Source organism: Lethenteron reissneri, chromosome 44 (assembly GCF_015708825.2).
Source record: "Lethenteron reissneri isolate LAM-NWPU_2019-01 chromosome 44, ASM1570882v1, whole genome shotgun sequence".
Taxonomy (NCBI): domain Eukaryota; kingdom Metazoa; phylum Chordata; class Hyperoartia; order Petromyzontiformes; family Petromyzontidae; genus Lethenteron; species Lethenteron reissneri.
Genome location: NC_083822.1, coordinates 12,111,341 through 12,133,880, shown reverse-complemented (window position 1 = coordinate 12,133,880; position 22,540 = coordinate 12,111,341). Strand labels below are relative to the sequence as shown.

The window sequence follows — 22,540 nt, the reverse complement described above, 5'->3', positions numbered from 1 at the left end:
ACGTACTTGTGGGGAACATGCAAATAAAACATGCTGTGATAACACTGGTCAACACACTTTTTCTGACGGTTTTAAGGTAATTTTGGGGTGCTGATTCCAAATCTGGCATCAGTTTTTGTCTATCACATCCGGTTTTTTAGATTTCAAATATTGCATTTTCAATAAAAACTGCAGAAGAAAAATATTAAATAAATGTGGATATCTACATAATATTATATTATAAACACACTATCCTAAAAATACAGCACCATATTTTAACACTAAAGCAGTCACTGACTCGCAACAACTTGCAATCATAAGTGACAGAGTTAATTTCGGGTAAAATAAATGGAAATGGGGTATGCCGATAGCATAAAAATTAGATGTGATAGAGCAAATCTGAGATCAGATTTGGAATCAGCACCCTGAAATTAGTCTAAAACAGCTGCAAAAGTCCAGGCCAAAATTTTTTTTTTGTTGACCAGTGTAATATGTGGCATTGTACTTGAAACGGATTGGCCTACACCAGAGACAGCCTCACCAGTGTCAGACCAGAGAATGCCTACAGGCGAAGAGTACAAAGACAATGTACGTATCAGAGCATCGACAGCTCGGGTTGAGCAGCTATATCTATGAAGACCTTTTTTTCCAGTATCAGAGTATGAAAAATGAGAATAGGTTTTACCCTTTCTGGCAATGAAACAGGAGGTGTTAAGATGTTCAATGTGCACAACTCCTTGGCCACACCATCCAGGACCTGCCATTCGACTAACCGTAGAGTATCAATTTACACTGCTGGGTGGACGGACGCAGGGCGCTGCAGAGGATTTAAGAAACTTGCACCGTTGCTTCAATTGCCGCGCGCGTGATAACGAACAGGCGACCTCCGGGTCGCAAGTCCAGGGTGCTAGAACACCACGGCGGCATCTCACATCACAATGTCGTCGTTAGCATTGTGCTGTGATGTGTTCTTACCTTGTCAAAGGATTTCTGTTTCTTGTCGAGAGCTGTTGCAGCTGAGCGTGCTCGCTCCACGTCAGTCGTGAGGTCTTCGATCTCCGCTTGCAGACGCTGCTTGGTCTTCTCAAGAGAAGCACACTTCGCGTTGGCCGTTTCAATGTGCTCTTCTGCCTCCTGGAGACGGACTGCAATCTTCTTCCTGCAAGGCAGCGACAACATTGAACGAGGACGGGTCACTGCCCGCGTCCGCGTGTCCGAGGGTGCCCGGGTTGCGTTGCGAAATCTCATCGCTGGTCTCACTTGGCTTCCTCCAGCTCCTCGGTCTTCTGGATGGCGTCGGTCTCGTACTTGGTCCTCCACTGGGCCACCTCGGCGTTGGCCTTGGACATGGCCCTCTGCAACTCGCCCTTGGCCTCCTGTTCCTCGTCGAACTGCTCGCGGAGGAGGTCGCAGTCGTGCCTTGCCGACTGCACGGCGTGGGCCAGGGCGTTCTTGGCCTAAATGTTTCGAAATATTCGTTAATTTCGTCAATGACGGAGACGGTTTTTTTGGGCCTACATCGCGTAAATATAAATGTGTCGTGAAACCCGCCATCACCCGACACAGCCAATTAGTGAGGTTTGTCACGTAAACAAAATGTGCCGATTAGTTGTGAGCTCAGCACACCGGTTGTGTGTTGGAGAGTAAACCCACAACATTTACAATTCGAATACGACGTTTAGCCGATAATTACAACCAGCCTCATCAGGCGACAGCCAGAATTGTGGAAAATTCCTCCTGTTTCATCATCATCATCAGCCATGATCAATCTGCCGCCGTATCTCACGGACCGGCTGCGATGCACAAATAAATCTCGTTCCCGGATATGGGCTGATTTCAGCACTCCGTATCCATGACGAACGGAGGAGGGCCTCTTGGGCGCCTTCGTCAATTTCGTTCCCGTACAACGTCCCACCGTGCGAAGTGAAACACCGCGCATCATGGCAAACAGCGCAAAGGTAGCACCTCAAAACATGTCGGTAGAAAATGACGTCTTCGTGTTGTGTTAAAAAGTTAATGCACAACACGTTTACAGGTTACTCTCTCTTTTACACCACGTAAAGCATCGCTTCCCATAAGCAATTACTTGTTACAAATGAGTACTGGAAATAATGCACCCATTTGTGGTGGTGGGGGGGGGGGGTGCCACTTCTGCCCTCTAAGATTCCCATAGCCATAATTACAATCACGAGGTTATATAATTTTACTGGCTGAAATATATACTTTGTCTTCCTTGAGGCCCACACAAATAAACACTCGCAGGGGACAACGTGCGTACCGATCGTGCTAAATATAGCACCAGGGCCTGTCGAGTCTAATAATAGTAAGTTATTCCCAAGCGAGATATTCTCCAAGGGACAGCTGCAGCATAAGACATTCTTTAAGTTTCGATTTAAAGCTTTCGTGACTGCAGGGATTCATCTTCTTGGTTCTTTACCGCAAGAACCAAGAAGACATTGTTTAAGCTTTCGGCTGGTTGGCACCGTAACTTTTTTTTTCTTTTACGAAAAATGCACGGGACCGACGGCCGGCTCCACGTACATTTCCGTGACTGCGTGCAACTGGCAACGGGATGCAATTCAGATGCGCGTGGGATAAATGCCCAACTTGGAGAAAATCATGGGCGAAGGTGGCAGCCGTCAATCGATCAGATGGGGGAGCGAGTGGGAAATGAGTCGGCATGTGTGTGTGTGCATGTACAAATGAAATGAAAAAGGCATGCGAATGCGGAGGAACGGGGGGGGGGGGGGGTAATGGTCACGGGGTGAGACTCACTCGTGCGGTGTTCATGAGGAGTAAAGCGATGATTGGCAATGACGATGGCCGGTATCCAAGTCGGCATCTCGGGTTTCGTTGGTACCTTCACTTCATCCTCGAGTTGTCTCTTCAAGTCCTCAATTTGTTGGCTGTTGCACTGTTTTACTCTGGAGAGCTGCCCAGTCAGAGTCTCCTTTTCTTCCAGCTTACGAGATAATTCGCCTGTTGGCGGTGAACGTGTCGTGTAAAAAAAGAAAACACAGTCGAAAGCATTTTAAATGTGAAATGTGAATGTTACGTTATATACAATGTTGGGAAGTTGAACTTTACCACGTGATTTCTTTTCAGTATTTTGACATTAATATTTTAATGCATTCATTATGATAGAATAAATATTTACCAACTTCTGTCTGCATTCTGGCTTTTTGAGTAGTAAGTTCATTCACGGAATGGAGCTTTTCCTCGTTAATTGACTTCAAATCAGAAATCTGATCTTCCAAAGACTTGGATAACCTCTCAAAATTAATCTGCAGGGAAAAGGAAAAGAAAAAGAGCTTATGAAAGTACGAATAAAACACAATGGGCACTCCATAAACAGCTGAGGCAAGGTAGCAAAGGTGTTACAGCCACAGTTGCCTAAACCGGTCAGGATAAACAGGATCTGCGGTTGGAATTTCCTGCCTCAATACCGCCCAGAAACAAAATTCATCGATGCTATACACAGAGAGAATGCTTTCACGGGTTTGACCACCTTGGACTTTGTGATCTGCTCCACGTTACTGCTGAGGTCGTCGACTTCCATCTTGAACTCGCTCTTCTCCTTCTCCAGCTTCTGCTTGACGCGCTGCAAGTTGTCGATCTGCTCCCCGAGCTCGGCCACGGAGTCGGCCTGCTTCTTCCTCAAGGCGGCAGCCGTGGCTTCGTGCTGCAGGGTGGCCTCCTCCAGGTCTCTCCTGAGCTTCTGGAACTCGGCCTCCCTCTTCTTGTTCATCTCGATCTGAGCCGAGGTGGCTCCGCCGGCCTCCTCCAGCCTCTCGCTGATCTCTTCCAGCTCCCGAGAGAGGTCGGACCTCTGCTTCTCCACCTTGGCGCGAGCGGCACGCTCCGCCTCGATCTCCTCCTCCAGCTCCTCGATGCGCGCCTGAAATACAACGGGGGGATTCCACGGGGTGGAAGTTTGGAAGTTGCTCTCCGGCGTTCGTTCAGGTTGCACCGCGCGTTGTCCGACGTGCAACTGAAGCAACGTGGGGCGAAACGTGGGTGCATCACGCCGGTCATGGACATGGCAACATAGGGCACAGGGGTGGCAGCTACCCCCCCCCCTAAGTTCCCCCCCAATTTTTAGACGGGAGGGGAGTGGTGGTGTGTGAGCCATGAGCTGTGCCCCTACAATCATCTCGTTGCGTGACCCCAATTGATTCTTGACGCAGGTCTCCATGGCCTGCGTCGGTGTGCGTTATCTAAGTATTAAACACGAGTCATCTTACTTTTTCCCCCAGGGCACCCCTCGGTTGAGCTTCAGCGTTCGTAATAATAAGTCAAGTTGCCTTATCGGCGCCCTCCTTTTACCTGCAGCTCCTTGATTTTCTTTTGTAGCTGAGCTGAGAGGGCCATTTCATCTTGCATTTTTGAGTTGGTCTGTCCGATTTCCACGTCTTTCCTTTATAAACAAAATCCAAAAAATGATTACACGTTGTAATGCGCAGTATACCATGCATATAATCGCACGTTTCAAAAGCAGGGTTTTCAAACTGGGCATGTCGTGTGCGATTCACGCTTCTGCTAACAGGGCTGCTTCTCCCGTGTAAGCTGAAGACAAAGAACTGCACACACAGCACTGATCTTACAATAAGCAAAGCATCATGGAAAACAACGGCATGAGCGGTCTTGCAGATTTAACCTGCATCCACTCATTTGAAATGACAATCCAACATTATTGTGCTCAATTTCCCCACGTGCAAATGCACATTCCGCTTGTTGTGTACAGCCTCTTCATATGCAGTTGCGTTTAGCTGCCACGCAAGTTCACATTGCAAATGGTCGTGAATGGTAATGGGTGGTGCTGTGGGCGGTGTGCGAATGGCACACACAGACGATATTACGGCGGGGCACAGAGAGGGTTCCGAACGGTCAGCCACGCGCGGTGCTTCGCGAGGTGAATTCGGTGCTCGGCTTACTTTTTCATCTTCTCTTCCAGCTGCTGTTTGTCATTTTCTAGGTCTGTCACAGCCTCCTGGGACATTTTGAAGTCGCCGTCCACTTTTCGCTTCGCCCTTTCGACGTCCATGCGAGTTTTCTTTTCCTGTTCCAAAGAACCCTCAAGCTGCGCAGAAATGAATGTAGGGCGTAATGAATGATTGTACACATTAGCATTTTGCCCTGGAATGAATAAATTAATATTGCATATACAGAGTGCTTCAAAAAAATGTTAACAATAATATGGGACTATCGTTTTTTTATGGAAAAAGAACTGATAATACACTGTAACGTGATAACAAATGTATGTTAAGAACTTTAAAAATTCACTTGTTCGCCATCATTGTCAACACGTGCCTGGAATCTTCCCCAGGTGGTCTCCAAAGCCCGGAGGCACATTTCTTGTGGTGTTGTTGCCTCAACCAGTAATGTATCTGCCATTGCTTTCTGGGTTCATTGTCAGATGAAATTCAAAGAAGTTTGACGGAAACGTGATCGTGCGGTGATGTTGAATTCAGCCGTGAAAAGTCTGAAGCCACTGGTGAGGAGCTTTTATTGGTCAGAATTTGGTCAATACATTGGCAACGTATTAATAATAATATTGATAATCCATAATAGTGGTTTTTGGTGCTAGATCACGTAAATATAAACACGTGGTTAAACCCGCCACCACCCGACACAGCCAATCAACACGGTTTGTCACGTAAACAAAACGTGCCAATTTGTTACTAGTTCAGCACACCGGTGTGTTGGAGAGTAAACCCACAACATTTACCATTCGAGTACTAATACTAATAATACCTGACAATCTTGTCAGGTGGTGGGACGGTTCATGACAAGAATTGTCGAACCTCACAAAAATAATATCCAGGGACTACCTTGACTCCTCCCACCCTCAACCAGTATATACAAATACTGTTTCTTGGAATTTCTCTCACTTGATACAGCAAGCGTGCTGTGACGGTTCCACCTGAAGACGGAAGCTTGTGTTGCCTCCGAAACGTCGTGATTTTTATTTTATTTTAATTTTACTTTTATTCATTTTAATTGTTTACCTACGTGACTTTACCGAAAAAAAACCTAAGAATATGAATCCTTGCAGTCACGAAAGCTTCAAATCTAGAATTCTACAACACCCAGCTAATTTTCGGGATCGTCACGATCCATGGTCGTGATCAATTCATTGGGAAAGTTTATTTCATCCTCCCCCCTCCCTCCCCGCCTCGCACCTCTGTCCACTGAGCAGTATTAACGGGTTGACCACGTTGGGTCGATCGGCCGGCCACACGCAAACGACTCGCAGGGCTGCGCCATGGCAGGGTCGACGTACCTCGTCGACTTGCTGCTCCAGCTTGGCCTTGGCCTTGGTGAGGGAGTTGACTTTGTCCTCCTCCGCCTGGAGGTCGTCCAGCGTCTGCTGGTGAGCCTCCTGCAGGGCCTTCTTCTCCTTCGTCAGCTTGGCGATGTTCTCTTCCAGCGCTGCCATCTCCTCGCTCAGGGTTTTCACCTGCGCGACAAGCAAACGTGTGGGTTTGTTTTCTTGTTAGTTTTTAGTTTTTTTGTTTTTTGTTTATTTAATTTTTTTGTTAGTTTCTTTGTTAATTTTTGTTTTAGTTTTTTGTTAGTTTTTTTGTTAATTTTTTTGTTTGCTATTTTTCAATTTTTGGTTGTTTATTTTTGGGTTTTTTGTTAGTTTTCTTGTTTATTTTTTGTTTGTTTATTTTTGTTTTTTGTTAAAAAAAATTTGTTATTTTGTTAGTTTTTTTTCTTTGCTGCAAGGCACCGCTCATAGGCAGAGTTTTTACTCCTATATTTGGGGGCAGCGGGGGGGAGAGGGCAGGGGTTCACTTTGTCCCTCATATTAAAAATCGCAGGTGCATATAATTAATTTATTTTGAATCTTAATTGTAAACTACTGAAAATAATTTAATAAAGGTGTCCAGTCCGGAGGGGGGGGAGGGTTGCCCCCCAGTGCCCCCCACCCCAAACTCTGTCCATGAGCGTTTGTGTTACTTTTTGCTTGTGTACCATTGCAGAATCAGAATCCCAATCTGTATTTATACTAGAGGAATCTGATGCGCTATGAAGCTGCATTGCAAACGAGAGCTTCGCCAAATACTTTGACACCGCATATACAGTGAGGGAAAAAAGTATTTGATCCCCTGCTGATTTTGTACGTTTGCCCACTGACAAAGAAATGATGAGTCTATAATTTTAATGGTAGGTTTATTTGAACAGTGAGAGACAGAATAACAACAACAAAATCCAGAAAAACGCATTTCAAAAATGTTATAAATTAATTCGCATTTTAATGAGGGAAATAAGTATTTCACCCCCTCTCAATCAGAAAGATTTCTGGCTCCCAGGTGTCTTTTATACAGGTAACGAACTGAGATTAAGAGCACACTCTTAAAGGGAGTGCTCCTAATCTCAGCTTGTTACCTGTATAAAAGACACCTGTTCACAGAAGAAATCAATCAGATTCCAAACTCGCCACCTTGGCCAAGACCAAAGAGCTCTCCAAGCATGTCAGGGACAAGATTGTAGACCTACACAAGGCTGGAATGGGCTACAAGACCATCGCCAAGCAGCTGCGTCAGAAGGTGACAACAGTTGGTGCGATTATTCGCAAATGGAACAAACACAAAAGAACTGTCAATCTCCCTCGGCCTGGGCTCCATGCAAGATCTCACCTCGTGGAGATGCAATGATCATGAGAACGGTGAGGAATCAGCCCAGAACTACACGGGAGGATCTTGTCAATGATCTCAAGGCAGCTGGGACCATAGTCACCAAGAAAACAGTTGGTAACACACTACGCCGTGAAGGACTGAAATCCTGCAGCGCTCGCAAGGTCCCCCTGCTCAAGAAAGCACATATACATGCCCGTCTGAAGTTTGCCAATTAACATCTGAATGATTCAGAGGACAACTGGGTGAAAGTGTTGTGGTCAGATGAGACCAAAATGGAGCTCTTTGGCATCAACTCAACTCGCCGTGTTTGGAGGAGGAGGAATGCTGCCTATGACCCCAAGAACACCATCCCCACCGTCAAACATGGAGGTGGAAACATTATGCTTTGGGGTGTTTTTCTGCTAAGGGGACAGGGCAACTTCACCGCATCAAAGGGACGATGGACGGGGCCATGTACCGTCAAATCTTGGGTGAGAACCTCCTTCCCTCAGCCAGGGAATTGAAAATGGGTCGTGGATGGGTATTCCAGCATGACAATGACCCAAAACACACGGCCAACGCAACAAAGGAGTGGCTCTAGAAGAAGCACATTAAGGTCCTGAAGTGGCCTAGCCAGTCTCCAGACCTTAATCCCATAGAAAATCTGTGGAGGGAGCTGAAGTTTCGAGTTGCCAAACGTCAGCCTCGAAACCTTAATGACTTGGAGAAGATCTGCAAGGAGGAGTGGGACAAAATCCCTCCTGAGATGTGTGCAAACCTGGTGGCCAACTACAAGAAACGTCTGACCTCTGTGATTGCCAACAAGGGTTTTGCCACCAAGTATTAAGTCATGTTTTGCAGAGGGGTCAAATACTTATTTCCCTCATAAAAATGCAAATCAATTTATAACATTTTTGACATGCGTTTTTCTGGATTTTTTTTTTGTTATTCTGTCTCTCACTGTTCAAATAAACCTACCATTAAAATTATAGACTGATCATTTCTTTGTCAGTGGGCAAACGTACAAAATCAGCAGGAGATCAAATACTTTTTTCCCTCACTGTATTTGAAGCGACCGTACGGCGGTGAACTGGATTGGTTCAAGGATGTTTGAGGTTTATTCCCCTCCCAAGTGCCCGGAGCCGCCTTACAACAAGGCTCGTCACAACGCACCCCAACGAGCCCGCGGCGCGACTCCGAGAGCACATCTGGGGGAATCGGGTGCCGTGCGCCCGAATGAATTGTTGCGGATCGCGGCGATTCATTCGATCGCCCCACTACCAACGCGCACGCGCTCGCACGCACGCATGTGGGCGTGAGCGAGCGAGCGAGAGCTTGAATTGAACCCACCTTGATAATTGGTTTTTTACCCTTCTATCTGGCAACAAAACTGACACCTTTTGTTTACAAGGAGTCATGTTTACATAGACCACAATACCTGCAGTCATAATGCAAACAAAAAACATAACTCTGATAATGTGCACTATCAGAGTTATGTTTTTTGTTTGCATTATGACTGCAGGTATTGTGGTCTATGCAAACATGACTCCTTGTAAAAAAAGGTGTCAGTTTTGTTGCCAGATAGAAGGGTAAAAAACCAATTATCATATTTTTTACTGGCAAATGAGGTTCCAATGGTTGAACCCACCTTGTTTTCAGTGGCATGCTTCTCCCTTTCGACCTTGGCGAGGGTTAACTCGAGGTCATCGATGTCCTTCTTGAGCTCGGAACATTCGTCCTCGAACGCTCGCTTCTTGGTCGTCAGCTCGGCATTCAGTTCCTCCTCCTCGTCGGCCCTCTCCTGCGCTTCCTTGAGTTTGGCTTCCAAGTGGATTTTCGACTTGATCAGCTCATTGCATCGCTCCTCCGCATCAGACATCGTTCCTTCAACCTAGAGCACAAGGTAATGCCGTCGTTGTTGTTATGTATTAGAAGTTACGTACATATTGTTTTTAAGTCATCGATCTTTCAGAAGTTACATTAAATAGAAATTAGGACGTTGTTTAAAATCACTCGAATACTCTAAATATGGTGATTTTGAAAGCGCATTTTTTTCTACGTATATTTTTATCTTATTTTAAGAAAATGTAAGGGGTCTGATACGTTGACACGCTGACAAACGGTATTTAGTATATTTTCCATGTATTCTCGCAGTCCTCTGTGGAACCGGATCGATATGTTCAGTTCACACGCAGGGCTGAGATCGATGTTGGCAGCAGCATGGGTTGGTGACGGCATGCAGGGGAGGCCTTCATCCAGCAGCGGTCAGACAATTGGCGAATAAGAATGGTGCTGTGACAAATGCTGTGGCGGTAGCAGCATTAAGGTGCCCGATGACTAGAAAGGAGACGCTCGTTTTCAGGATGACGCTCGCCAAAGACGACGATGTAACCTTACGCTCTCAACTTGCATGAGCAGGTCGTGTTTCTCCTGCACAACGGAGATCATCTTCTCCTCCAGCTCCTTACGCCGGGCCTCCGACTTCTCCAGGGCCTCCTTGGTCTTGATGAACTCCTCCTTCATGTTCGCCATTTCCTTCTCGGATTCGGCGGACTTGAGCAGAGGCTTGATCTTGAAGTACAGGTTCATCCACGGCCAGTTCTTCACACCCATGAAGACCCTGATGTTGTACTGGATAACAATTATTGAATCCCTATGTACACACACACGCGCGCGCGCACGCAAAACAAACATCCCATTTAGTGCCCTGCTTTTAGACACACAGACACACACAAAGATCCCCATATAGCCATATTGATTGCTGGGGTTAAGTACTGTTAGCAAGTACCTATTAAAGCAGGCACAGGACACATCGCTGTCAACCCACACCAGTATTCTTGTGCAGGAAAATTGAGTTTTCCGGTCCATACGGCGTACAGCCGTTTAAATACGGGCAAAAATGTCTATTTGTTTGCGTTTCTCCCTTTTAATGGGACTTTTTAGGATGAACGTTGAGATTTGTAAGGGCACGGGTGTGTCTGTAATAAGGTCTACATTGCTCTGTAATAAGGTAGGGCACTGACAAGGGGTTGACAGCTGTGAGGACATGTGGGTGGTATTGCCAGCACTCTGCCCAGACTGGCTGACTATGTCTTCCTAGTGCTGTACTGATGTTTCCACAGAGGAATAAATACTAATTTCAGGCTGAGTTTACCTAGTAGTAGTCCAAGACAGGCTGAGTGAGATACCACATGTAAAATCATGATATCCAAGGCCATGATTTGAACCCATGTCACCGTATTCATCATTGTGGCCACCACCACTCCCCACCCAATCGTAAACGCACGCACATCCCAAGCAATTGAGTTCAAACTAAACTACAGTACTTTTTACAAAGATAACCTTTTTGGACACACGCACACACACGCACACGCACGCACACGCACGCACACGCACACGCACGCACAAAGACAAAGATCCCCCGTATAGCCTTAACAGACTGTAGGGGCAAGTGCTGTTAGCGAGCACCTATGAAGGCCAGCACGGCACACGAAGGGGTGGGTGGCCAGCACCACGCCCGACCGCCTTTGTCTCCCTAGTGGTGATGTTTACACACCTCACCAGGTACTCATTTGAAGCTGAGTCGACCTAGGGGAGGCCCAGGACCGGTTCAGATAATCGTCACTGGTGTTGGCCGTGAGCGGGAATCGAACTCGGGTCGCCGGGTTCATAGCGCAGCGCGCTAACCGCTACACTATCGCTCCCCACACACGCACACACACGCGCACACACACACACACATGCACACACGCACGCGCTCACACGCACACACAAAGATCCCCCGTGTAGCCTTAACAGACTGTAAGGGCAAGTGCTGTTAGTGAGCACCTACGAAGGCCGGCACGACACACAAGGGGGTGGGTGGCCAACACCACGCCCGGCCGCCTTTGTTTCCCTTGCAGCGATGTTTACACATCGCACCAGGTACTCATTTGAGACTGAGTCGACCTAGGGGAGGTCCCAGGACCGGTTCAGATAATCGTCCCTGGTGTTCGCCGTGAGCGCGAATCGAACCCGGGTCGCCAGGTTCGTAGCGCAGCGTAGCGCTAACCACTCCACCACCGCTCCCCATACATGCACACACGCGCACACACGCACACACACACGTGCACACGCGCACGCCGTCGCTCAACCTTGTTTCCATCAGCTGCTTCATCTTCTTTCGCATGAGGTAGCCGCGCGTGACGGCCTGCGTGCGCGTGAGCAGCAGGGAGAGGCGGTCGTCTCGCATCTCCTCCAGGGTTCCCAGGAGGCCGGCTCGGAAGACGATCTGGAGCCACGGAACGAGTCGAGCGGACAATACAGGGGGCCAATTAACGCAGACGACGGATTCGAATTTCAATCGAGTGCGCGGCTGTGCGCGGTATCTGGTGACACTTTGGGCAATGACACTTCTTGAGAACAGAGGGACGAGGAGCCGTGCTGTATTTACAGATGGTTAGGGTTCTGAGATTACTGGACGGTACACTTAAGCTCTGCTGAATCCTTTCAAGAGTGATCCAGGATTCCTTAATTCGTGTCCAAAAGACTCAAGAGTCGAACCTCTTGTTGGACTGACTCCTCCTCACAACCTCCCGCACGATCCATCTCCCTTCTCTCCATGATCCATCTCCCTTCTCTCCATGATCCATCTCCCTTCTCTCCATGATCCATCTCTCTTCTCTCCACGATCCATCTCCCTTCTCTCCACGATCCATCTCCCTTCTCTCCATGATCCATCTCCCTTCTCTCCACGATCCATCTCCCTTCTCTCCACGATCCATCTCCCTTCTCTCCATGATCCATCTCCCTTCTCTCCACGATCCATCTCCCTTCTCTCCACGATCCATCTCTCTTCTCTCCACGATCCATCTCCCTTCTCTCCACGATCCATCTCCCTTCTCTCCACGATCCATCTCTCTTCTCTCCACGATCCATCTCTCTTCTCTCCACGATCCATCTCCCTTCTCTCCACGATCCATCTCTCTTCTCTCCACGATCCATCTCCCTTCTCTCCACGATCCATCTCCCTTCTCTCCATGATCCATCTCCCTTCTCTCCACGATCCATCTCCCTTCTCTCCACGATCCATCTCCCTTCTCTCCATGATCCATCTCCCTTCTCTCCACGATCCATCTCCCTTCTCTCCACGATCCATCTCTCTTCTCTCCACGATCCATCTCCCTTCTCTCCACGATCCATCTCCCTTCTCTCCACGATCCATCTCCCTTCTCTCCATGATCCATCTCCCTTCTCTCCATGATCCATCTCCCTTCTCTCCATGATCCATCTCCCTTCTCTCCATGATCCATCTCCCTTCTCTCCATGATCTCTCTCCCTTCTCTCCATGATCCATCTCTCTTCTCTCCATGATCCATCTCTCTTCTCTCCATGATCCATCTCCCTTCTCTCCACGATCCATCTCTCTTCTCTCCATGATCCATCTCTCTTCTCTCCATGATCCATCTCCCTTCTCTCCATGATCCATCTCCCTTCTCTCCTGATCCTATTCTCCATGATCCATCTCCCTCTCTCTCATGATCTCTCTCCCTTCTCTCCATGATCCATCTCTCTCTCTACCATGATCCATCTCCCTTCTACTCCATGATCCATCTCCTCTCTCTCCATGATCCATCTCCTTTCTCTCCATGATCCATCGCCCTTCTATCCATGACCATCTCCCTTCTCTCCATGATCCATCTCCTTCTCTCCATGATCTCTCTCCTTCTCTCCACGATCCATCTCTCTTCTCTCCACGATCCATCTCCCTTCTCTCCATGATCCATCTCCCTTCTCTCCACGATCCATCTCCCTTCTCTCCACGATCCATCTCGCTTCTCTCCACGATCCATCTCCTCTTCTCTCCACGATCCATCTCCCTTCTCTCCACGATCCATCTCCCTTCTCTCCACGATCCATCTCTCTTCTCTCCACCACGATCCATCTCTCTTCTCTCCACGATCCATCTCCTTCTCTCCACGATCCATCTCTCTTCTCTCCACGATCCATCTCCCTTCTCTCCACGATCCATCTCCCTTCTCTCCATGATCCATCTCCCTTCTCTCCACGATCCATCTCCCTTCTCTCCACGATCCATCTCCCTTCTCTCCATGATCCATCTCCCTTCTCTCCACGATCCATCTCCCTTCTCTCCACGATCCATCTCTCTTCTCTCCACGATCCATCTCCCTTCTCTCCACGATCCATCTCCCTTCTCTCCACGATCCATCTCCCTTCTCTCCATGATCCATCTCCCTTCTCTCCATGATCCATCTCCCTTCTCTCCATGATCCATCTCCCTTCTCTCCATGATCCATCTCCCTTCTCTCCATGATCTCTCTCCCTTCTCTCCATGATCCATCTCCCTTCTCTCCACGATCCATCTCTCTTCTCTCCATGATCCATCTCCCTTCTCTCCATGATCCATCTCTCTTCTCTCCATGATCCATCTCCCTTCTCTCCATGATCCATCTCTCTTCTCTCCATGATCCATCTCTCTTCTCTCCATGATCCATCTCCCTTCTCTCCATGATCTCTCTCCCTTCTCTCCATGATCCATCTCCCTTCTCTCCACGATCCATCTCTCTTCTCTCCATGATCCATCTCCCTTCTCTCCATGATCCATCTCCCTTCTCTCCATGATCCATCTCCCTTCTCTCCATGATCCATCTCCCTTCTCTCCATGATCTCTCTCCCTTCTCTCCATGATCCATCTCCCTTCTCTCCACGATCCATCTCCCTTCTCTCCATGATCCATCTCCCTTCTCTCCATGATCCATCTCCCTTCTCTCCATGATCTCTCTCCCTTCTCTCCACGATCCATCTCCCTTCTCTCCATGATCTCTCTCCCTTCTCTCCATGATCCATCTCCCTTCTCTCCACGATCCATCTCTCTTCTCTCCATGATCCATCTCTCTTCTCTCCATGATCCATCTCTCTTCTCTCCATGATCCATCTCCCTTCTCTCCATGATCTCTCTCCCTTCTCTCCACGATCCATCTCCCTTCTCTCCATGATCTCTCTCCCTTCTCTCCACGATCCATCTCTCTTCTCTCCACGATCCATCTCCCTTCTCTCCATGATCTCTCTCTCTTCTCTCCATGATCCATCTCTCTTCTCTCCACGATCCATCTCTCTTCTCTCCATGATCTCTCTCCCTTCTCTCCACGATCCATCTCTCTTCTCTCCATGATCTCTCTCTCTTCTCTCCACGATCCATCTCTCTTCTCTCCACGATCCATCTCCCTTCTCTCCATGATCCATCTCCCTTCTCTCCATGATCCATCTCTCTTCTCTCCACGATCCATCTCCCTTCTCTCCATGATCCATCTCCCTTCTCTCCATGATCCATCTCTCTTCTCTCCACGATCCATCTCCCTTCTCTCCATGATCCATCTCCCTTCTCTCCATGATCCATCTCCCTTCTCTCCACGATCCATCTCCCTTCTCTCCATGATCCATCTCCCTTCTCTCCACGATCCATCTCCCTTCTCTCCATGATCCATCTCCCTTCTATCTATGATCCCTCTCTCTTCTCAGCTGACTCTTCCATGCTGCCCAGATGCCTTTGAAGATGAGGGAGTATACAGCGTGTATTGGATCTACGTACATGATTTAAAATGTATTTCTGCATTTTGGAAATTACCTTTGTGTACCCAAACTTGTACTGGAGATTATCCAGTTGCAGAGAATCCATGAGTTTCTCGCATCCAGTCTTGTTGTCAATGAACTGCCCATCTGGCATGGCACTCGGATTAAGGATGCGATACCTGCGCATGAACGGTGGCAGAATTTAGCAACAACACAACGTTAATGAGTATGTTTGTGGTCAGAGAATGTTCATCACATCGGTTGACTTGGCATTTTTATGATCGTTAGAGATCATTTGATTTGACTGGTTTTATATTCTTTTGTTTATGCGGGTGAGAAACATTCAGCCTTAATCTGTTTTTCAAGAATGGTAGTTGTATATATATAAAAAATACTAATTTAGAATAAAAACTGCACAACTGACTGTCATCATTAATGATGGAGTTGCAGAATTGAACATCAAAAGTAATTGTAGTAGTTTAAAGCAAAGTCAACCCTCCTCCACGTGGCCCTATGGCGCACGTTCATCTTGCGCTATCTCACCCATCAATCACCGATGCGTCGCAATATTGGTCGCGAAAGCCCGCGACTTAAAATCACGCTCCGCTCAAGACACGCGCGCCCGCGTCTGTCTGCACTCACCGCTGCTTGAAGTCCCCGTAGAGAATCCTGTTGGGGAAGCCCTTCCTGCAGATCCTGATGCCCTCCAGCACGCCGTTACAGCGCAGCTGGTGCATTACGAGGTTGTTGTCCATGACCCCTAGAGAGAGTCAGGGGCATCGATGAGCAATGGTGTTTACATTTCAGAAGTGCATCGATTGTAGGACTAATGAGATTATGAGGGGGGTCCCAACTGGCATTTGAGATGTTTCGAGGGCAACGATTAATGAGTCTGCAAACCGCACGTGACTGGAGTCCCCAAGAGAGGGAACGCTTCGCCCACACGACCTGCTGTGACCACACCACGTGTCAGAAACATGGCCATTAGCAGACAAAATAGAATTGAGCTTAAACTGAAAAAGCACAAAAATAAGCACACTTGGAATTGCAATGCGAGGTCGACAAATGAACACTTGGATTAGGGAACGTTAGACAGGTTATGAGATATATTATTTTATTATTTCCCTTCTACGTGACTTTACCGAAAGAACCAAAAATATGAATCTCTGCAGTCACGAAAGCTTTAAATTTAAATGCATATATTATCATAGTATGTTTTTTGTTTGCATTCTGACCACAAGTATTGTGGTTAATGCAGACAGGATTCCTTGTAAAAGGTTTCACTTTGGTGTTTTAACATCTTAACACAGCTGTTTTGTTGCCAGAAAAAAGGGGAAACCCTATTCTCAGGTTATGAGATCACTCAAAACTGTTAACAAAGTGGGTATGGGCAGAAACCGTCGCTCGAAGGTATGATGGCAGACGGTCATTAAAAAGTAACGGAGTGGCAGCCAAGTGTGGGAACCTCATCTGAGAGGACATCCACCGCGGGAGGGCATGGAAGCGAAGAGATCGGCCGTGCCAGGCGGATCGCTGCGTCGCAGGATCACGAGAGATGGCCACAGCTTGGGGGAGATCTTCATGCAGCAGAGGATTGACCAACGCTGATAACGATGATGACGATGATGACGATGAAGATGATCATCATCGTCATCATCGCAATCTGCTTAAATCTAAAATGAAACAATCTTTAAAATCCTTAATTGAGGTTACTTTAGGTTAGATCACGTAAATATATAAATGTGTCGTTAAACCCACCACCACCCGACACAGCCAATTAGGAAGGTTTGTCACGTAAACAGAACGTGGCCAATTAGTCACTAGTACAGCACTAACCGGTGTGTTGGAGATCCAAGCCACAACATTTACAATCTGTGTACGACGTTTCGCCAGTAATTACAACTAGCTTCATCAGGCGACAGCCAGATTCGTGGAAAAATCCTCCTCCTGTTTCGTTCTTAATTGAATTGGCATTTGAGTTGGCACGTTCTGTTCACGTGACAACCCCCATTACTAATTGGCTGTGTCGGATGGTAGCGGGTTTAACGACACATTTATATTGACGCGATCTAACCCGAAAACCTCGACTATGGATAATACTGCGTGTTAAACTAATCTTTAAAAACGCGCATTAACCTGCGTTGGGTGTTGGAGTGAAACGTTTACGCCGATGAAAACGTCAGGGCTCGAGTGCGACGCTCTCGGTGCGAACGTTCACAAGTGACACACGGACGCACCTGGGGTCTTTGTCTCATTGGGAATGAGGCAGCGGACGAAATGAGGATGGGTTGTCTTCAAATTTGTCATCAACTTGTTGAGATTTTCCTACAGGAAAGACACGCGTTCGTTGCGATTATAACACCCCCCCCCCCCTATTCGCGCAAAGATTTTTAACTGCCACGAATTAAAAATTGTACAACAGTCACGTCAGGTGCACCAACATACTATTTGGTTCTTTCGTTAAAGTCACGTAGGTGAAAGCAAAACTAAGATTACAAATAAAAAATAGAAATAATTACAGTTATTTTTTTCTTGCTGTGGTTGTCCCACCTGATGACGGAAGCTTGTGTTGCTTCCGAAACGTCGTGATTTAATTTAGTTATTTCAATTTTTTATTTGTATTCTTTTTTTTATTTTCACCTACGTGACTTTACCGAAAGAACCAAAGAGTATGGATCCTTGCAGTCAAGAAAACTTCAAATCTAGAATGCACCAACATACCCTGTGCAAAGCAGACACAGTTTGAAACGAGGATCCCTTCTTTTTTGCTTTCTTTGCACCTGCGGCATCTGTGCACACATGACAACTGAGAGATTATGGCTGGACGTGCATTCAGATTAAATCAGTGACTGTCGGTTGGAGCGCTGGCACCGTGCTGAGTGCGCTGTGCTCTGAGCCACACGGCCTGAGTTTGAGTGCCGCGCGTGGCTAATTATCCAGTCGCCTTTACCCAGCAATGGCTTGACACATGCCTATTATACTGGTAGGAACCTCCTGGTTACACCAACCCACAGGGGATTATTGTGTCCGTCGTGTTGGGAGGGGCTGAGTGGGGAGGGAGGGGCTGGGTGGGGAGGGGAGGGTGGGGAGGGAGGGAATGGGTGGGGAGGGGCTGGGTGGGGAGGGGCTGGGTGGGGAGGGGAAGGTGAGGAGGGGCTGGGTAGGGAGGGTGGGGAGGGTGGGGCTGGGTGGGGGGTGGGAGGGGTGGGGCTGGGTGGGGAGGGGCTGGTCACCCCGTGGTGCCCTTATAAAACTCAACGTTTAACCTACTCACGCCGGCTTGTGCCCGCCCTCACAGTCGGGCATATTTGCGGAATACACCACGCCGCCGTTGACCCTGCAGGCCATTGACCGAGCAACCCAACGTTCCTACCAGCTTTCTCCACAGGAATGTGTTATAATAAGCGATTATTATCTGAACAGGTTTTGCTTGAAAATGTAAATTAATTTAATTTGTTTTCACTTGGATGGTCAAAGGGCTGTGCATTATTTAAAATAAAGATATATCGAATGCTTTATCTTATTTAACATGATAAATGTATATAAAGACAAAGATCCCCCCTATAGCCTGAACAGAATGTTGGGGCAAGTGCTGTTAGCGAGTAGCACCTATGAAAGCCGGCACGGCACACGAGGGGGTAGGTGGCCAGCACCACGCCCAGCCGCCTATATCTCCCGAGTGGCGATATTTACTAAACACCGCACCAGGTACTCATTTGGGGCTGAGTCGACCTAGGGCAGGCCCAGGACCGGTTACAGATATTCGTCACCGATGTTGGCCGTGAGCGAAAATCTAACTCAGGTCGCCGGGTTCGTAGAACAGTGCGCTCACCGTTACACTACCGCTCCCCACAATAGATCTATACACACACACACACACACGGCATGTAATATAAATACAAATCATGAATATTAGCTGTAGTATTAGAATCGTCGCGGCCTACCGGCATCGGCGCTTGCAAAGTTGGCAAAGAGAGCGCCGAGCACTTTGAGGCTGGCCTTCTGGTAGATCTGCACCACAGAGTCGTTCAGTGGATCCTTGTTCTTCTCCAGCCAGCCAGCGATGTTGTAGTCCACGTTGCCGGCGTAGTGGCCGAGGGTGAAGTGAGCCTCGTGCTTTCCCTTCGACGGCTTGGGCTTCTGGAAGAAGCTCGATTTGCCGAGGTGCTGGTCGTACAGCTTCTCCTTGAAGGTGCTGTCGTTCGACTTGGGGAACATGCACTGCTCCTCGAGGATGGACATGATGCCCATGGGCTGAAACAATACGACGAGCGTTTCAAGTGCACGTCACACGTTCCTTCGTGTCACGCAGCGGGCAGGGAAATTCACAGGCTCAACCGTGGAGACCATGCCGATAGAAAGGCCTCCACTAGTCGGAGCTCTAGTGGGCTCCTCTAGATGAGATTTTGACCAATTCCTCCACACCTCCTGAAACTGTGAACAAGCGGGTATGGGCAGGACGCGTCGCTCGAAGGGATGATGGCAGACGGTCAATAAAAAGTACCGAAGTGGCAGCCAAGTGTGGGAACCTCATCTGAGAGGCCATCCACCGCGGGAGGGCATGGAAGCGAAGAGATCGGCTGTGCCAGGCGGATCGCTGCGTCGCAGGATCACGAGAGATGGCCACAGCTTGGGGCAGGTCTTCATGCAACAGAGGCTGATAACGACGATGATGATTATCATAATCATCACCATCTGCTTAAAAAAAAAACAATCTTTAAAATCCATAATAAAGGTTTTCGGGTTTGATCGCGTAAATATAAATGTGTCATCCGCCACCACCCAACACAGCCAATTAGTAATGTTTGTCACGTAAACAGAACATGCCTGATAAGGATGATAACGACGATGACAATGGTCATTGTCGTTTGGCCTGCTGATCGACGATCTGCGGCGTACACTCCAGAATGGGAACAATGCCCAGGACCGCAGTAGATACTGCTGGGGCAAATCGCTCGCGCTCCGAGTTGCGGTGACTGGCGTTGTGTGCGAACGGAACCTTCTCGATGAGGTCGATGCATGCCTGCAGGTCCATGCCGAAGTCGATGAACTCCCAGTCGATGCCCTCCTTCTTGTACTCTTCCTGCTCTTGCACGAACATGTGGTGGTTGAAGAACTGCTGTAGCCTTTCGTTTGTGAAATTGATGCACAGCTGCTCGAAGGTGTTATACTGAAAATGCATTAACAAAAACGATTGAGAAAGTATTTATGCAAAGTGCATGAATTTTTTTTTTAAATAGGTAATTATCGAGTATCTCTTGAAAAAAATACATAATTTACCATAGCTGATACATAAGAATCATAGCTAGATAACATTTTGCCACGGTGGCGAGATGTTAACTACCTCGCCTTGTATACAGGAGGTCGTGGGTTGGATCCCGACCCTGACGCCCGCTGTATATTTGGAGTTTGCATGTTTTCACCGTGGTCACGTGGATTTTTCTCCGGGTCCTCCAGTTTTTACCCTCCATATTTAAAATAAACGCGCGTTTAGAGCATGTCCACATTATAAGCCACTTTGTTGAGCCATCATTTGGGGCCGGGTCGCTTCTGAAAATGATCTATATAGCTCAATGGGCCTTAACTGGTTAAAATAAATACAAATATATAAATAAACAGAATTTCACATATATACAGCAATATGTTTCATCTCAGAATCTCTGTTGATCCTGGAGAAATTCTCTGAGCAATGAAGCTCTTTTTTCACATGTGTTAAACGGAAGAGCTTCCTGGAAAAGCAAAGTGTCTTGGAATTCAGTGTGGATTTAACAAATAAGTGTTAACTACTATTATTATGATGGTAATGACCGAAATACAACAATGACACCGGTACTTACATCAAATATTTCAAAGCCAGCAATGTCCAGCACGCCAATGAAATGTTGCCTCGCTTTCTTTGTATCCAGCGATTGGTTAATGCGAATGACCATCCACAGGAAGAGTTTCTCGAAAACAGTCTTTGCCAGAGCACCAATGTTGTTGTAAACCTGCGAGAGAGATTTAAGTCGGCATAATAATAAAAAAAAACCGATTAAAACGCCACTTAAAACATCAACCAAAACGTGTCTGTTGTGAGTGCCTGCAACGTTGCTTTAATCTCCCACCTGTTTGACTGTCTGGCCTTTGGTGACAACCTCGTTTCCAACTTTGACCCTTGGGTAGCAGAGGGCTTTGAGGAGATCAGCAGAATTGATGCCCATCAAATAGCAAGCCTTGTCCGCATCTGTCGGTCGAATTAAACGGACGTACACGTTGCCAACTTCCTTTTGTGGAGGGGAAGGGTGGTTTGTATTTTTCTCAAAAACTGTAATTGAAATTATTATGGCTAGAATAAGCATGAAGCGTGGAGAGACACTTGCTTGGAATCGCACTGAGAGCCAGTTAGGAGAGAAACACATGAATAAGGGAACATACGAGGGTTAATAACATCATCCAAACTGATAATAGTGTTTTACCCTTTTATCTAGCAACAAAACTGACACCTTTTTTACAAGGAGGCATGTTTGCATTGACCACAATGCCTGTGGTCGGAATGCAAACAAATAACACAACTCTGATAATGTATGCACTGTCCTTAAAATTGATTGGTCCACACCCGAGACAGCTTTTCTTAGAGCCTAGTCTCACATGGTGTTGGACCAGATGAAGCCAAAAGGCGCACAACTCAAAGGCAATGTACCATCAGAGTATGAGAGCTCGGGGTAAGCAAAAAAAAAGTGTCAGTTTTGTTGCCAGATAAAAGGGTAAAAAACCAATTATCATATTTTGCTACTGGCAAAGGAGGTTCCAATGGTATCATCCAAACTGTTCAGAAAAACTAAGTGGGCTTGAGCAAGACACATCGCTACAAGGGAAGATGGACAGGAATAACAACGGAGTGGCAGTCAAGCAGTAGAACGCATCCTAGAAGACCTTCAGTGAGCAGATGGAGCAATGGCATCAGCTCGCGCGTGGGTTGTTGCTTTGTCGATTCATGGGGGGGTGGTGACGGCTTGACGGCGACTTCATCCAGCAGTGGATTGGCCATGGCCGATGACGATGAGGTTAACATCTACAGTGATGGCCCTAAGGGGTTTATATTCTACTGGGAAAAACCACGGCTCTCTCAAATGTCGATCTGGTTTTATGCTCAGGTTTTAATGAGGCGATGCCTCCAGTTAATGTTGACGGTGGTAACGTTTAACCCCACGCAGATGCGGTGTGCAGAAGTCAGTCGGGCATGGATAATGAATACCACCGAGATGTGTGTGTCTTATACAGTGTGTCTATGCACTTCTAAATCTAGATTGAAGACTCAGAAAAATTGTAAAAAAAATCAAATGTAAAACTGTTTAAGCAACCAAATGGTAGACACTTCGTATTGTATT

General features: G+C 47.3%; 1 protein-coding gene across 1 annotated transcript in view; it reads right to left on the bottom strand.

Moving 5' to 3' along the window:
* The window catches only part of LOC133353661 (myosin-4-like), a 44,473-nt gene that overhangs the window by 13,403 nt on the left and 8,530 nt on the right, over positions 1–22,540 (bottom strand). Inside the window, exons 11-29 of the mRNA XM_061570083.1 lie at positions 21,278–21,396; positions 21,011–21,160; positions 20,173–20,343; positions 19,118–19,427; positions 17,895–17,962; positions 17,411–17,498; positions 15,816–15,933; positions 15,229–15,352; positions 11,738–11,874; positions 10,002–10,257; positions 9,253–9,495; positions 6,263–6,439; positions 4,914–5,059; positions 4,306–4,396; positions 3,488–3,877; positions 3,137–3,263; positions 2,840–2,958; positions 1,240–1,436; positions 955–1,138 (exon numbers count right to left, since the gene is read on the bottom strand). Coding sequence (XP_061426067.1) covers positions 955–1,138; positions 1,240–1,436; positions 2,840–2,958; positions 3,137–3,263; positions 3,488–3,877; positions 4,306–4,396; positions 4,914–5,059; positions 6,263–6,439; positions 9,253–9,495; positions 10,002–10,257; positions 11,738–11,874; positions 15,229–15,352; positions 15,816–15,933; positions 17,411–17,498; positions 17,895–17,962; positions 19,118–19,427; positions 20,173–20,343; positions 21,011–21,160; positions 21,278–21,396 — 3,215 coding nt within the window. The remainder of the gene's footprint in view (positions 1–954; positions 1,139–1,239; positions 1,437–2,839; positions 2,959–3,136; positions 3,264–3,487; positions 3,878–4,305; positions 4,397–4,913; positions 5,060–6,262; positions 6,440–9,252; positions 9,496–10,001; positions 10,258–11,737; positions 11,875–15,228; positions 15,353–15,815; positions 15,934–17,410; positions 17,499–17,894; positions 17,963–19,117; positions 19,428–20,172; positions 20,344–21,010; positions 21,161–21,277; positions 21,397–22,540) is intronic.